General features: G+C 36.9%; 1 protein-coding gene across 2 annotated transcripts in view; it reads right to left on the reverse strand.

Annotated features, from left to right (window-relative positions):
- GABRG2 (gamma-aminobutyric acid type A receptor subunit gamma2) overlaps positions 1 to 13,086 on the reverse strand; it is a 70,267-nt gene that overhangs the window by 6,379 nt on the left and 50,802 nt on the right. For both annotated transcript variants that reach the window (XM_064458962.1, XM_064458963.1), the window contains exon 7: positions 512 to 664. In XM_064458962.1, coding sequence (XP_064315032.1) covers positions 512 to 664 — 153 coding nt within the window. The remainder of the gene's footprint in view (positions 1 to 511; positions 665 to 13,086) is intronic.

Genomic DNA, 13,086 nt, shown 5'->3' on the forward strand with positions numbered 1-13,086 from the left:
TTTTAGATACCGCCAAATTCAGTTGATTTTGTGGCCTGAAGGCTACATTTGATTGTTGGTCCCTAAAGTAGAAGTCAGGGTACTACATTCTCCCCTTTTTACCACTACAGCACACAGACAGCCAGAAAGATTGATTCCTTCTTGGTATTTATTTAATTTGTATTTCTAGTCACCGTGATATGGAAGTAGAGCAAATAAAACTAATGCACCCCTGCCTCTAATCCAGCAATGTTCCCCATCCTTGATGTTGTCAAAAATATTGATGTTGTCAGAAAGGATGCAAAAGTTTTTATTATAAGAAATCTACAATAGTCGGAGTTAGGATCTGACATAGTAAGAGGGAAAAGATGCAAACATGGTTTAGGCTGTGCTGGAAATTACTATATCCTTCTAAACGAGAGGAGCTCATGTGAAATTGTTGCTCCTCTTATATTTACAAACTGGCGATCCGCAGAGATGTCAGTTAAACATCATAATGCCTGAATAAAAACAGGAAGAAAAAACAGCTCACCCAGTGATGTTCTGGCTGGAACTGCATCCTTATTAATCCAGAATGAGACCCAGGACAACACAACAATGAGTGTGCACGGAATGTAGGTCTGAATAGTGAAATAACCCATTCTCCTGCTCAGGTTAAAGTAAACAGACATGACTACATAGTCTCCTGTAAAATAAAAGCATATGGAGATAGAATAATATGTTAAAAACCTAACATAGAATTTCTATGTAATAGCTAGTATTTTCCTATTCTATGTCTGGGGAACATATATTAAACTGATTCACCAGATATACTGATGGCAAATACATGCATATCTCTTCTTCAACACCGATATAGCTCAAGAACTGGTGAATTTTCCACACCATGAAAGTAAACGGTCTTGCAGGTTCACTTAGGTGACTAGTACTTTGAGATTTCAAGGGTAACCACCCTCGCACAGCACAACAGGCTTCTTTCTACCCAAGTGATTCCTCATAACTTGCAAATACCTGGTATAGTCCTCCTGCACCAATTGAGTGAGTAGTGGTGGTCCAGCAAACCTCCAGTCACCATGCTGTCCCTGCTAGCATGCTTTCAGCTCTGTTCTCAAATAATGCATGTTTTTAGATGTACTTTCTAAATTATTCATGCTCTCAACTATTCTTCAGGGCTGGACTGTGTCAATAATTAATTTTTTAGTTGCTTGCAGATCTTCTGTTGTATTATTTCCTCTAAAAGAATTTGAACCCACACCTCCTAAGTGCCCCAAAAAGCCAGGCTATATGTTACTCTAGTGTGCATAACACATCATTCCCATTCAATAGTTTTGTGATCTTTTTTCCGGGCTTTTTCCTCTCTAAAAGTATTAAGTAAATTCCATCTGGATTCAAGAGTACAGCAAAGCTTCAGGTTTTGATGTATTTTTTCTAAACTAAAAAACCCTAGTTCTCATCTTTACTTCAGATTGCAGCACTCCTGGGAAATCTTGATTGCAAAAGAACTACAGACCCCCAGGCTACAAAAGACTTCATCACAATTCAGCGAAATGCAGTTCAGAGAAGTCTCAAACTGAAACAGAATAGGATTTGCAAATTTAGAGTGAGATAGTTTGCCAGCGTTATCAAAGAGACTCTGTGGCTAATGTGTATTCTGCTTAGATCAGTACCTTTAGTTAACATTGAGTTCTCTGTTTTCAGGCATAATTAAAATTTTAATTTCCTTCAGAATAATCCCTTTGAACCTGGTCACAGAAGAAATTTCATAGATCACTTTTCAGCTGGTGCTTCTTTGTTATATTTTTCAATGTGAACTTCCATATACCAGGGATTAATTGGTTTTAATTTAATTATATTATGTTATATTTAAACCAAAAACTTAAAAACAAATTATATATGTGTGGTTTATAAGGGGATATGGCTGAATACAAGCAACCAATTTTAATAACTACAGTCTGATTATACCCTTAATTCACAGATAAGTTTACATTATATATGTGTATGTCCTTCATATACAAAACAAACCAGAAGCAAAAAACCACCAATGATCAGGAACACTGTAAAACTAAAGTCACAAAACTACAGTATGACTCATTCTTCATCTCTCTGGATCATGTATTAACTTTCTGAGAAGTGATTATCTTGTCAATTTTGGTATTTCAAAATTTGGGGTTTGTTTCCTGCTGTACTATGGTAGAGATTACTTGAAGGAGGAGCGAGCTGTATTGCTTCCATGCAAACAGTTTTAAGGAGAAGGCTGCTTCCAAGCTCAGTGTTATTATATTACTTCAATGAGACAAAAAATTACCAGAAGAGGTGAAATATAAACCTGAACATAGACGAAAACATAAAAAGGTACAAAAGATTAGCTCAGAATGGAAATTAAAAAATCAGATGTCTTCTTTCTGTTATTACTGCCTTTTCTGAAGCTGCAACTGCTGTACACTCTTTTGCAGTAGCTGTACAGATAGATCAGATCCTAGGTAACTACTTCGTCCATATTTTTTGTCCTGTACTTGGAGAGTTCTTTTTGCCCAACTGCTTTGGTAGTTCTAGCCTTGTAGGATCTTTTATTTTTTTTATTTGAGTCAAATCCACATCCTGGCCTGTGAAAATACACAGATAAATGCAGATGACCTAGACCAAGGCATACTGCAAAGACTTCATGCAGTGTCTTTGTTCATTAACACTGTATGCAAACCAAGCCAAATGGTGGTGTGGATAACGTACGAATATATACATATATGTGTATACAGAGAGACTAGACTCAGTCCTTCCATTTTATAGTCCATTTCCACGTGCATTGTTTTATTGTGTTCTTCTAGAAAGTTTAGTGGTGATCATCTGGTCTCTGTGGAGACTTGTTTGGACTTTTTCCTTAACACAAGGAGAGGTTTTTATATGGTAAGTTATTACAATAATATTCTTTCAATATTTTATGCATTATTTTAACATAATTTTTTTTTTTTTTTTGTCAAAGTGTAATGCATAAGAGCTTTTAAAGTGTTAACTAACTTGTAAAAGCCTCGGTCCATTCAGCAGCAATGAAACATTACTTGAATTCTCTGTCATCCTAAAGATGCACTTCAGAGGACAATCCATTTCCATAGAGTAAAAGCAGTGTCCTATCACAGAGCATTTTCTACACAAACTGAGGCACTCCAGGTGGAAGTGTTTTGTATCTAATTGAGCACAATTCCTTCTGCTTTTTTTTTTTTAATACTCTACTTCTTAAGTGTCTATGTTTAGAAATAGCACATTGCTGCTAACATGTTCCAAAAAGTTGAAAAGTGATGTAATTGTTCTAGATTTTGTTCAATCCTCCCAAATGTTATTGTACCTTCCTTTATGCAAAGACTTTCTTTCCTAATGGATATATGTGTAAGAAAATCAAACCCACCCCAGGGTGATCCATAGGAAACATTGTATCAGGTCCCGATATTTATAGACAAAGTCCACAGAATTATTCTGGCAGACCTTATTTCTCGTGCCTTCTAGAATTGGAAACATTTTACTGAAAGCTTAAGGAAATAAGAGACAATATGTACATTATATGGGCTTTAAGTTTTCTATTAATGGAGAAGTTAAAACAGAGGAAGTAAAAACTTCAGTGTCAACTGTAACTTGCAGTTGTGGCAGTGTGGAGTTGAGCAGTCTGAAGAATCAATCAAGGATGCATGAATTCTTTTAAATTACATGTTGCTTTCTAATTGGAAAGCCTGCTGGTGCTGCGGACGCTGTTTTGTTGTGGAGTAAATTCCACTATTTCAGAGAATCTTGCTAAGGAAAGGAATAAAGTAAATACCACAGAGAGGTGGGTTTTTTTATTTCTTACCTTGCTTGGTTAGAGTTTTGGGAAGTGGGATGTACTGATGATTTTTTTTCAATGTAAGAGTGAAACTAACAAATATGTCAGGAAGTGCCAAGACAAGGCAATCCAATGATTCTGAAATGTATTGAATTACTTCTAGCCTTGAAGTAATATGAACAACTGAGAATAAAACATTAAGGAAGGCAGGACTAAGTGGTGGGATGGTCCAGGGAAACATCTTGCTGGTATTGCCTAGTTTACCTAAATGATGTTGGAATGCTATACCAGCAGGCCTTCTGAGATTTTGAATAAGAAAAGTACTCTGAGCACACAAATTAATGCAAGACCAGAGATGCACAATTTAGGACCTAGTATGAGTTGTCATAATATGTACATCCAAACCATAAAATGCATTAAGTCCTCTGTGGAACATGGACTTGACAGCACTTTGCTTTAATCACACCTTTCATGATGGAATCTTGCCCCAGCCCTGGTTTTATCCACAACTGTTTATTCTGACTCTGTTTATGGACTTCTCTGCTCTTCAGCTGGAACCAGCTTAAATACTCTCTGTTATTTTCAGATTATCTCTGTACCTGAGGTGATTTTTCACTCCTGGTGTGATGCCTGCATGAAGCTGTCAAACTAAGACATTATTTTAGTAAAAAATGGCCACACTTGATCCTTAGCACAGTGTCATTCATTAGCCCTCACTTGGCAAACTGATAATCTTTTCATTATTACTTCATCTTCTTTCCCTGAGCTCTGGCTCTTGTTTGTCCAATATTGCCTACTGCAGCAAGAAAGCTTCTCAGAGTGCCAGACTGCTTTTTTAAGGGCTAATATACTTTTGGATTTTTCTAGAAGTGAATGATAATGGAACCTGGCAGTACCTTTGTAAGACAACATACTTAAGTACTTAACATTTGGCACCCTAATTAGAAGATTTTGGATTACTTAGCCTTTTACCAGAGAACTCACAGTCCTGCCACCCATTCTAAGGTAAATATAACTATTACATATGTCTAGAAAATAACACCTAGATAATTTTTAATTTTTAAAGAAATACAAAATTTCACTGGAAAAAATAATCTTATTACATTGAAGAGCATAGTAAGTCATCCTTAATATATTTAGACCTAATCCCTCCCTCCCTCTCTCTCTCCCCTTCCCTCTCTCCCTCCTCCCTTCTCTGGCCCCCTCCCCCCCATTCCTCTGTACTCATCTATGTTTGTATATATAAATAGGTAGACATAGCCTTCTTCATCTGAAGATATGATAACCAGTTAATCAGTTTCTTCAGTGACATATATTTAAAGCAGAATGCAGTCTCTCGGGAAAATGCTATGCAGGTCATGTTTATCCTCACATATGAATATTTATATAATTTTTTTTACTAAGTGCACACTCCTGCCAATTATGTTTGGAAGATCATGAGACACACGGCAAGTTCTGACTTGAGCCACACCATCTTAATACTGCTACTCTGTCTAGGAAGCTTTCTGTTGGTGGCAATAATCCCTGCTGCACACAGAGAAAACATGTGAGCCTTAAGTCACTTCTAGAGTAGGAGATATTTTGAAAAGGAGATATATACCATCAGTATCCAGTGATCATAGCTTTAGTAAGCCCTTACAAAAGGTTTTATTTCTTACAGTCCTGTGCCATCCTGATTTACACGGACTCAAAGAAGTCTATGTGAACTTTGGAAATTGCAAAGCTCTTCCTACCGTACGCTTGTGTGATATAGTGATTTGAATACCAGGATTCAGGCTCTCTTAGGTAGTAGGGAAAGTGAATTCCTGATTTGAGGAACCATCTGTGCATATGTCCTGGCCTAAGTCCCAATGGTTCAATAGAAGGAATTAGTCATGCCAGAAATCATAGCCAGGGGGAATGTACGCTGCACTTAACTGATTTAATCAGCACAGTGGGTGTGATCCTTCATTGCTTCCCGGTTGTGGAATCATTTATACCTGTGCGAACTGAATGGGAAATTATACCCATTAGTACTCTCTTTATGCATGTTTAAGTGACTGTGTAAAGTGTAAGGTACTGGGGAAACAAGGCTTTAATTTGTACTCAGAAGTTATTTGGAAGATACTACAAATGCTAGAGAAAAGAACAGCTTTCTAACATCATAGGAAATTGGTGTCTTAATTATAGTTCAGGTAGCAACACTCATAGCTGAGATTGTCTCACACTTACTATTATAAGATTCTGTTTTCTGTTGTTTAAAACACTGCCAGATTTAAATAATTTTAAAAAACTGCAGAAGAGCTTCAAAAATGGTTGGCCACCTGGTCAAATTATTTCTATGTCTCATTTCAGTTTATTCTCATAGATAGTTTTGGAGTGGAGAAAATTTAGTGTTTCATTTCTGTTGAATATATGGAGTTTTGAACAGGGAAATTCAATTAGGCGAAGGGCTGGCCTTTTTACATGTTGACATTTCTGTGAGAATCTTTCAGGTTCATGCTTTGGAAAACAACCAATGTGTGCATGGAAGTCTATCCATAGGCGTAAGACATTGTTTGAGAGTTTGTAGGAAGACTTTCTTCTGACTAGCCCCGTGCTACCTCTGTTTCTTACAAAGCTACACACCACTCTGAAGGTCACAGCAAAACCAGAGGGATGGTGAAGGCAGCTTTGTTCTTAAACTTCATTTGTTCCATTATACAGTCAGCTACCTAAAATGTCCAGAATGTCTCTGTGTGCTGAAAGTATACAGCACGTGAGCTCTTCACCTCATGCTGACTCCATGGTGTCAGGGAGCTTAATTGTGGAGTTCTTCTCCCCCAGGAACTGTATGTGTTCTATCCCAGGGTCTGAACAGGATTTTGATTACCTTAACTATTTTTTGCCAGTGTTTAAGGAGGATTAAAATCAATGCCTGTTTTAGTAATTCTGATAATCTTTATAATTTAGCATGTTGTATGCCTAAAATGTAAAATTCTGTGGAGAAAATAAATTATATAGGAGAATAGTGATGATGAATCAATAATTGGCAGAAAAACACTACTGAATATCTTTACAATATCTTTTTAAAACTTGAAGTTTTCCTTTACTAGGTGGATTTGTGAAGCTACTGAGAAAAAAAAATCAAACACAGGAGAAGAGTAATGTATGAGTCAAACTCTCCCAAAATTTCAGGCTATCATTTGTTCTTTAAGGACCGATCAAATGACTGGCAACTAGGATTAATGTAGATCACTCTTTATATCATAATAATAGGTGCAATTTTTTTAGCATGGCCAATAGCATCCTCATGGTTTATACAAACCAAGGCAGCACCAGCTGTCCGGATTTCCAAGGGGTTTTTCTCTCCTAATTTTACACAGAAACCATACAGAAAAGAGCAAGAACTCTTAAAAGAATTTTTTAGAGAACGCTTTGAAAATATAGATAGAAATTGAACCTTTTCTCGAAATTAACTAATATAAACAAGTACATAAAATAATAACTTGTGTATATGTGGGAAAGCCATAGCTCATCTGTTCAAAGTTCATCTTTCTGGACAGAGCATACACAGGAAAAAAAACAAATTAAAAAAATCTTTCCACAGGAGGGCACTGTCACCTCAGAACAAAAATGAGAAACGATTGCAAGTCTGCCAGCAGAAAACCAAATCTTAAAAATTTCTAATTCTTCTCCCCATGGAGTGTTTATACAAAGACTCAAATGGTGTAACTGACTTCTATGGCTCTGTTAATAGGGGAGCGCTCATAGGAACTAACCTGACTTTTGTGTGATAGAAATTTTACCAAACTAACATCACCTTTGTGCTACAAGTAATGAGTATAAACTGCATAAATTTTTAATGAAGAACAACTATGGTAGCAGAATTTATCTTCTTTTCCTCATAAATAACTAATGGATACATCCTTGTTCTCTCTGTCTTTTACCATTAACATGGCCAACAGTCTCATTTTCTGTTAGGCAGAGATCACAACTGTTGTTTGGGAGGCTTTTTTTTTTTTTTAAATGAACAGGTGAATAGCAGTTTTATATAAAAGGTGTGTTTTCTTGGTTTTAGTCACGGTACATGGAAATACCATTAATATAGTAACATATGATTTCTACAAAACCTTTACAATTCCTTTAAGGTAGGAACTTTGTCCTAAGTTCATTGTTGTCAGTACTCTAAGTAAACTCTCACTCTGAATTAATCATTTGAAAAAAAAAGAAGACAAAACCTTTTATTTTTAAAAATGTCTAAAATATTATAACAGGACTGAAAGGCTTTAATCATTGACCAGTTTGTTTCATGATGTACCCACACATAAAACCAGATGAACCCAGACCCAAAGGGTTTATTGGCTAAGTCTGCAATATTCACATTTCTAGAACATGTGAAAAACATCTGTTATTCTTCTACATCCGACGTTATTACATCTTGCTGTGTATTAGTTCAGTGCCTTACATTTCTGGGCTGAAGCTACACACCCAAATCCTACTGAATTCAGATGAACTTTTAATTTTCTTTAGCTTTTAAAATGCCAACCTACTGGACCAGTACTGACTACGAAAATCATAGCAAATGGGACTAAAAGGATTCTAAGTGGATCCTTCTTCTTTAAAAAAGAGCCAGGCTTGGTGCCATTTTTATACAGATATTCTGTAATAATAAATAATAACTAGTTGGTAAGTTTGTCAGGCAATGCCTGTAAAACAACCGATTTCCTTCACATTGTGTGCCTTTCCTCCACTTCTGGCACAAGTGGAAGGCAGGAGGGTTACCCAAAAACTGTTACAAGTGGAGAAGTAAAATAACAAGGAATGGTAAAATATGGACAAATCTTTTTCTCATTCATGTCAAAACAGGTGATGGTCCAGAGCTTTGGCATATGCTCTGCTCAGCAGTGGCTGGATGCAGATTACTGCCCCAGGAAAGGCAGGAAAAGGGAAGAAGGGGAGACCGGAGTCAAACCTCTCTCTCCCAAATCATGCCAGTGTCAGATATGGACTGCATTGTACAGTGGAGCTCTAACCTTGGATGGAAAATCATGCAAATAGTTTAAGATTTGTGTGTTTGTCCTGATCCATCTTCATTTGGCTTTTGTCCCCATCTCTTTTCTTGCCTTGACAGGGTCTGTATTTGGAACTCTGCTGGCATTTGCTGTCTTGGTGAGTGTACTGAGTCAGCCTGAAAATGCATTTCAGTAAGGTGTCTTGCACTGTTAGGGTGGTATGAGGGAAACATAATACTTTTTTAAACACACGATTTTCTGTGAGGATTCAGATTTAACTTATTCAAATTATTCTTTTGTATATAATCTAAAGTGACCTATTTTTGATGGGTTTCTTTCTTCTTCCAATATATCAGAAAGTTCTTAAGCCTGACTAGTTCAGTACTAATGAAACAGTACTTCTAAAATTGGTCATTTATCACATGATGAGATGATATTAGCTCCTCCAGGGCAATATGTTTTTACATATGCCACAGGAAAATTATTTCAGCTGAAGTATTTGATCACTGGGCACATGAGTGAATTTTCATAAAGGTAGGACAGAAATTTGATCACAGTGCTGATCATAAGCTGGTATTTATGAGATTTATTGGTGTCCACAGCCAGAAATTAAAAGTCTGGGGAAAAAGCACAATCAGAAAGAACACTGTCCCCTAGATATCTGACCATGAGACCTTCTCATTATCTCATCCTTTGCCCTTTTCATTATTTCTGTCCTTCCCAGTTCTTTTTTTCTCTCATTGACTTATATTTAGACTGTATAAAGGCCAGACATTAAAAAAAAATATTTAAGTCTCTTCCTTTTCAAAAATGTTCAACAATCTCTTTCCCTCTGAGGTTTAGCAGCAAAATACCACTATTGTGTCATAGGGAAGTCATGATGTGAAATAAAACACAGTGAATGTTTAGCCTTTAGGGCAAAGAAAGAAAGAAAATCTGCCATGGCATAGTAGATATTTGCTTGCAACAGGCTTGAAGCACTTGGAAGCGGAGCCGTTCTCTACCTGACTGTTGGCACTTGCCCTGTCTGGGCATTACATAAAGAATGGGGTAATTCATGGTCATTGTTGATAGAGCACAGCAACTTTACTAAGGGATTTCACCCCAATTCTAAATATCCATTTCTAAGCTATGATTATAGCCTGATTATGTAATGAAGCAAAACAGTATGAAGACTTTGACAAAGCTTACACTATAGTCCATTTATGTAAGATTATCTCTGGGATTCAGATAGCTGCAAGCCTGGTTTTCAATTTACATTCCAAAGAATGAATCCTAACTAGATTGCACAGCAGGGAGGAGGGCAGGGGATGGGAGTTTTTCTCTTTTTTCTGTTCTTAAAGAGTAACATGTACATCTGTGTGTGAATGTGTCTGACATCAAACACCTTGATTTCCTGTGGAATCAGGGGGAAGAGAATGCGAATTAGTTTATGTTTGTGTGAAATGACAACCACAGCTGATGAAACTCCTGCAAATGAGATGAATCATTACAGCCATCCAAGCAAATGAAATTTATTTATGTATGACATGACTTTTTGCCCAATGGTTCTAGATTTTGTTTGGTCCTTGGCCACTCATCCCACTTGAAGTGCCGTTTTCTCAGTTCATTTGACAGGATGTGGTCCACTTCTCATTAGATTTTAATTATAGGAAGAAAGAAGGTAATAACACTAGACAGTAATTAAAATCTATTACTGTTGTTCCCACCTTCTCTTTGAATTCACAGAGACAAGATTCACTCTAAGATTTTTCTGTTGCTAAAAAGTGTCAGTATGTGGAAAAGTATTGAGGGATTGAAGGCAAACTTAGGTGTGTTTACCTTCTAAGTTCCATCTGTGAATACTAGAAGTTCAAAGGGAAAATAAACATTACTGACCCTATATAGTTACATGTTTTTTTCCTAGTTTGGGACATAATTACAAGCAACTGACCTTTTTTTGTTTGTTTTTGAAGGCAGCTAAGCTACTACACTAGCATTAGCAAACACAGGAGGATTTCTAGCACGCAGGATTAGTGTTCAGATGTGGCAGCGGCACAATATAATAGGTTGTAACTGCTGTGAGTGAACCATTATGCTCCGATGTGTAAACAATCTGCAAATTATAGGACCTCCTGCTCCCTTTCCCACTCCCCTCATGCCTAGGAAGCATCAACCCAGGACAAAAGCTCAGCATCTCATTTCTGAATGCTTAGGAATGGTTAGGTTTCTAGATAACCTGTTTGACTTTCTGTGATAGAAAATTGGAACAAAGGGATGAGAAAATGTGAGGATGACAGAAATCTCAAGTAATGTGAGAAAGTAGAGGGCTACAATTTCCAGGCAACACAACCAGCTGGGGTGCTGTTCTGTTAGAAATCTTGCTGTGCCTAACACAGTCAGGCATCCTGTGTCCTTTTGGAAGTCTGGTTATTATCTGAATACCTAAAGAAAAGCTGTCTGCTTCAGAAAAATTACGCATCTATAGCTAAGGTGCATACTTAAAGAAATTACTTGATTGATTTTGAATATTTGATCTATTATCTTTATAATAATAAGGGTTTTGTGATATGGTGAAACCACTAATATGAGCAAATAATACATATATTTTATTATATTTAATTCATTTCAAGGTATCCAGATGGTATACCCACTTCCTGGCAACATCCAACCCTGCCTGCTCTTACATTAAGGGACAATTGGAAATAGCTGGTTTGTTTCCATCTTCAAAGCATGAAGCACACTACATCCCTTGTACTTTAGATCAAACACATTGTCAGGATTAAGAAACTGCATGAAATAAGAATTGCCAAAGTTACGTAAATTTTATCATGTTGAAATTTTCAGCAGTTTACATCAAGGAAAAAAGCACAAAATGGTGACTGATTTTATTTTACAGGGGTGGTGAAGCACATCATTTATACTATATCACGGGTCAACATATTTGGACTTCCTAGACAACTGTGCAAAGGAGTTGTGTGAAAAGGGAGTGTGGGCAACTCCAGCGGCAATAAGATAAAAGTAAGATGTAAAAATGGGAATGAAGTTAAAGGTGGCACTTTGAGGCCTAGGTTAAAAACTGCTAAAATTAAGTACCTGAAATAACAAAGTTAAAAGCAAAAGGTCAATCAAAAGGGACAGACAACTCCCAAAGGGAGATCTTAAGTGGACCAATTCCCTTCATAGTGTCATCTCAGCTAATCTGATACTAGACATCAGGGCTCTGTTTGCAGGCAATGGATGAATCTGTGGACAGAACCGCTCCCATACTGGCTGAACAAGAGACCGACATGCCTTTTATGGACTCTACTTTAGGCTTCCTAAAATTTCAGAAGTGGTTAAAAATTAAATACAGAAGAAATGAAAATATTTAATATTTTTGGTCTGAACAACATCAGACTTACAGACATGTTAAAACGTTCCCTTGAAATGAGTACAGTTTAATGACATTTGCGCATGTCCTAGTTGTTAAAAAACTGCACAGGGCTAATGCAGTTCATAAAACACCACTTCTCAGATTTGCTTTGACATCTTTATAAATTGTCTTGCATGGCAAAGGTCATTCTGTAATTCCTCAGAAAGCCTTTCATTCTGAGAGAAGAGGAATTTGAGGATACAGTACATTTAATCTTTGACCTTGATGTTTTCAGTTATTTTCAGAGCCAGGAGACAGTATTACATAACCTGAGGCTGCAATAAAACTTGATGTTTTCTTCTACTTCCTCTCCAGATGAGAGAAGGCATGGCTGCATGGAGGCAATGTTCTGCAGGGGAGCTACAGTTTTCACAGATTCATTCTGTCTGAAGCCCCCAGCAGAAGAAATATTTATATAAGAAAGTACCACTCAAACACCAGCATCTCACTTCCACTGAATGCACAGGGAGATTACTGGAAAGACAGTGCCATAAACAAAGAGCCTGAAGGATGCTAGGAGGAATACAACATGCTTTATTGCTTGACTTCCAGCACTAATTTCTTTTTTTTTTAGGACGTCAATTCAATTTATTTTTGGCTTTCTTTAAATATTTTAGAAGATTTCATGAGTGAATACTTAGTTTTAAACCCCCAGGAAACCAATCTAAGTAACCAAGAAAAGACTAGAACTCATCTGGGTATGAAATCCTGGAAGGCAAAACATCAAGGAGCAAAAGTAGTACAGATCAAACCCAAATTTCTTCACAGCTCAGTGGGATCAGCTACCAAATGTCATGGGCTTCAGAGAGCTAGGGCAGCTCAGTAATAAAAGAAGATGAGTGAGCATAAGAACCCAACCAAGATACGTAATAAAAAGTAAACTGGCTTGCTGGAAATAGCATAACCCAAAAATATCTTGAAGAAGCAGCGTGGATTAT

The sequence above is a fragment of the Phalacrocorax carbo genome, chromosome 8 (assembly GCF_963921805.1).
Source record: "Phalacrocorax carbo chromosome 8, bPhaCar2.1, whole genome shotgun sequence".
Taxonomy (NCBI): domain Eukaryota; kingdom Metazoa; phylum Chordata; class Aves; order Suliformes; family Phalacrocoracidae; genus Phalacrocorax; species Phalacrocorax carbo.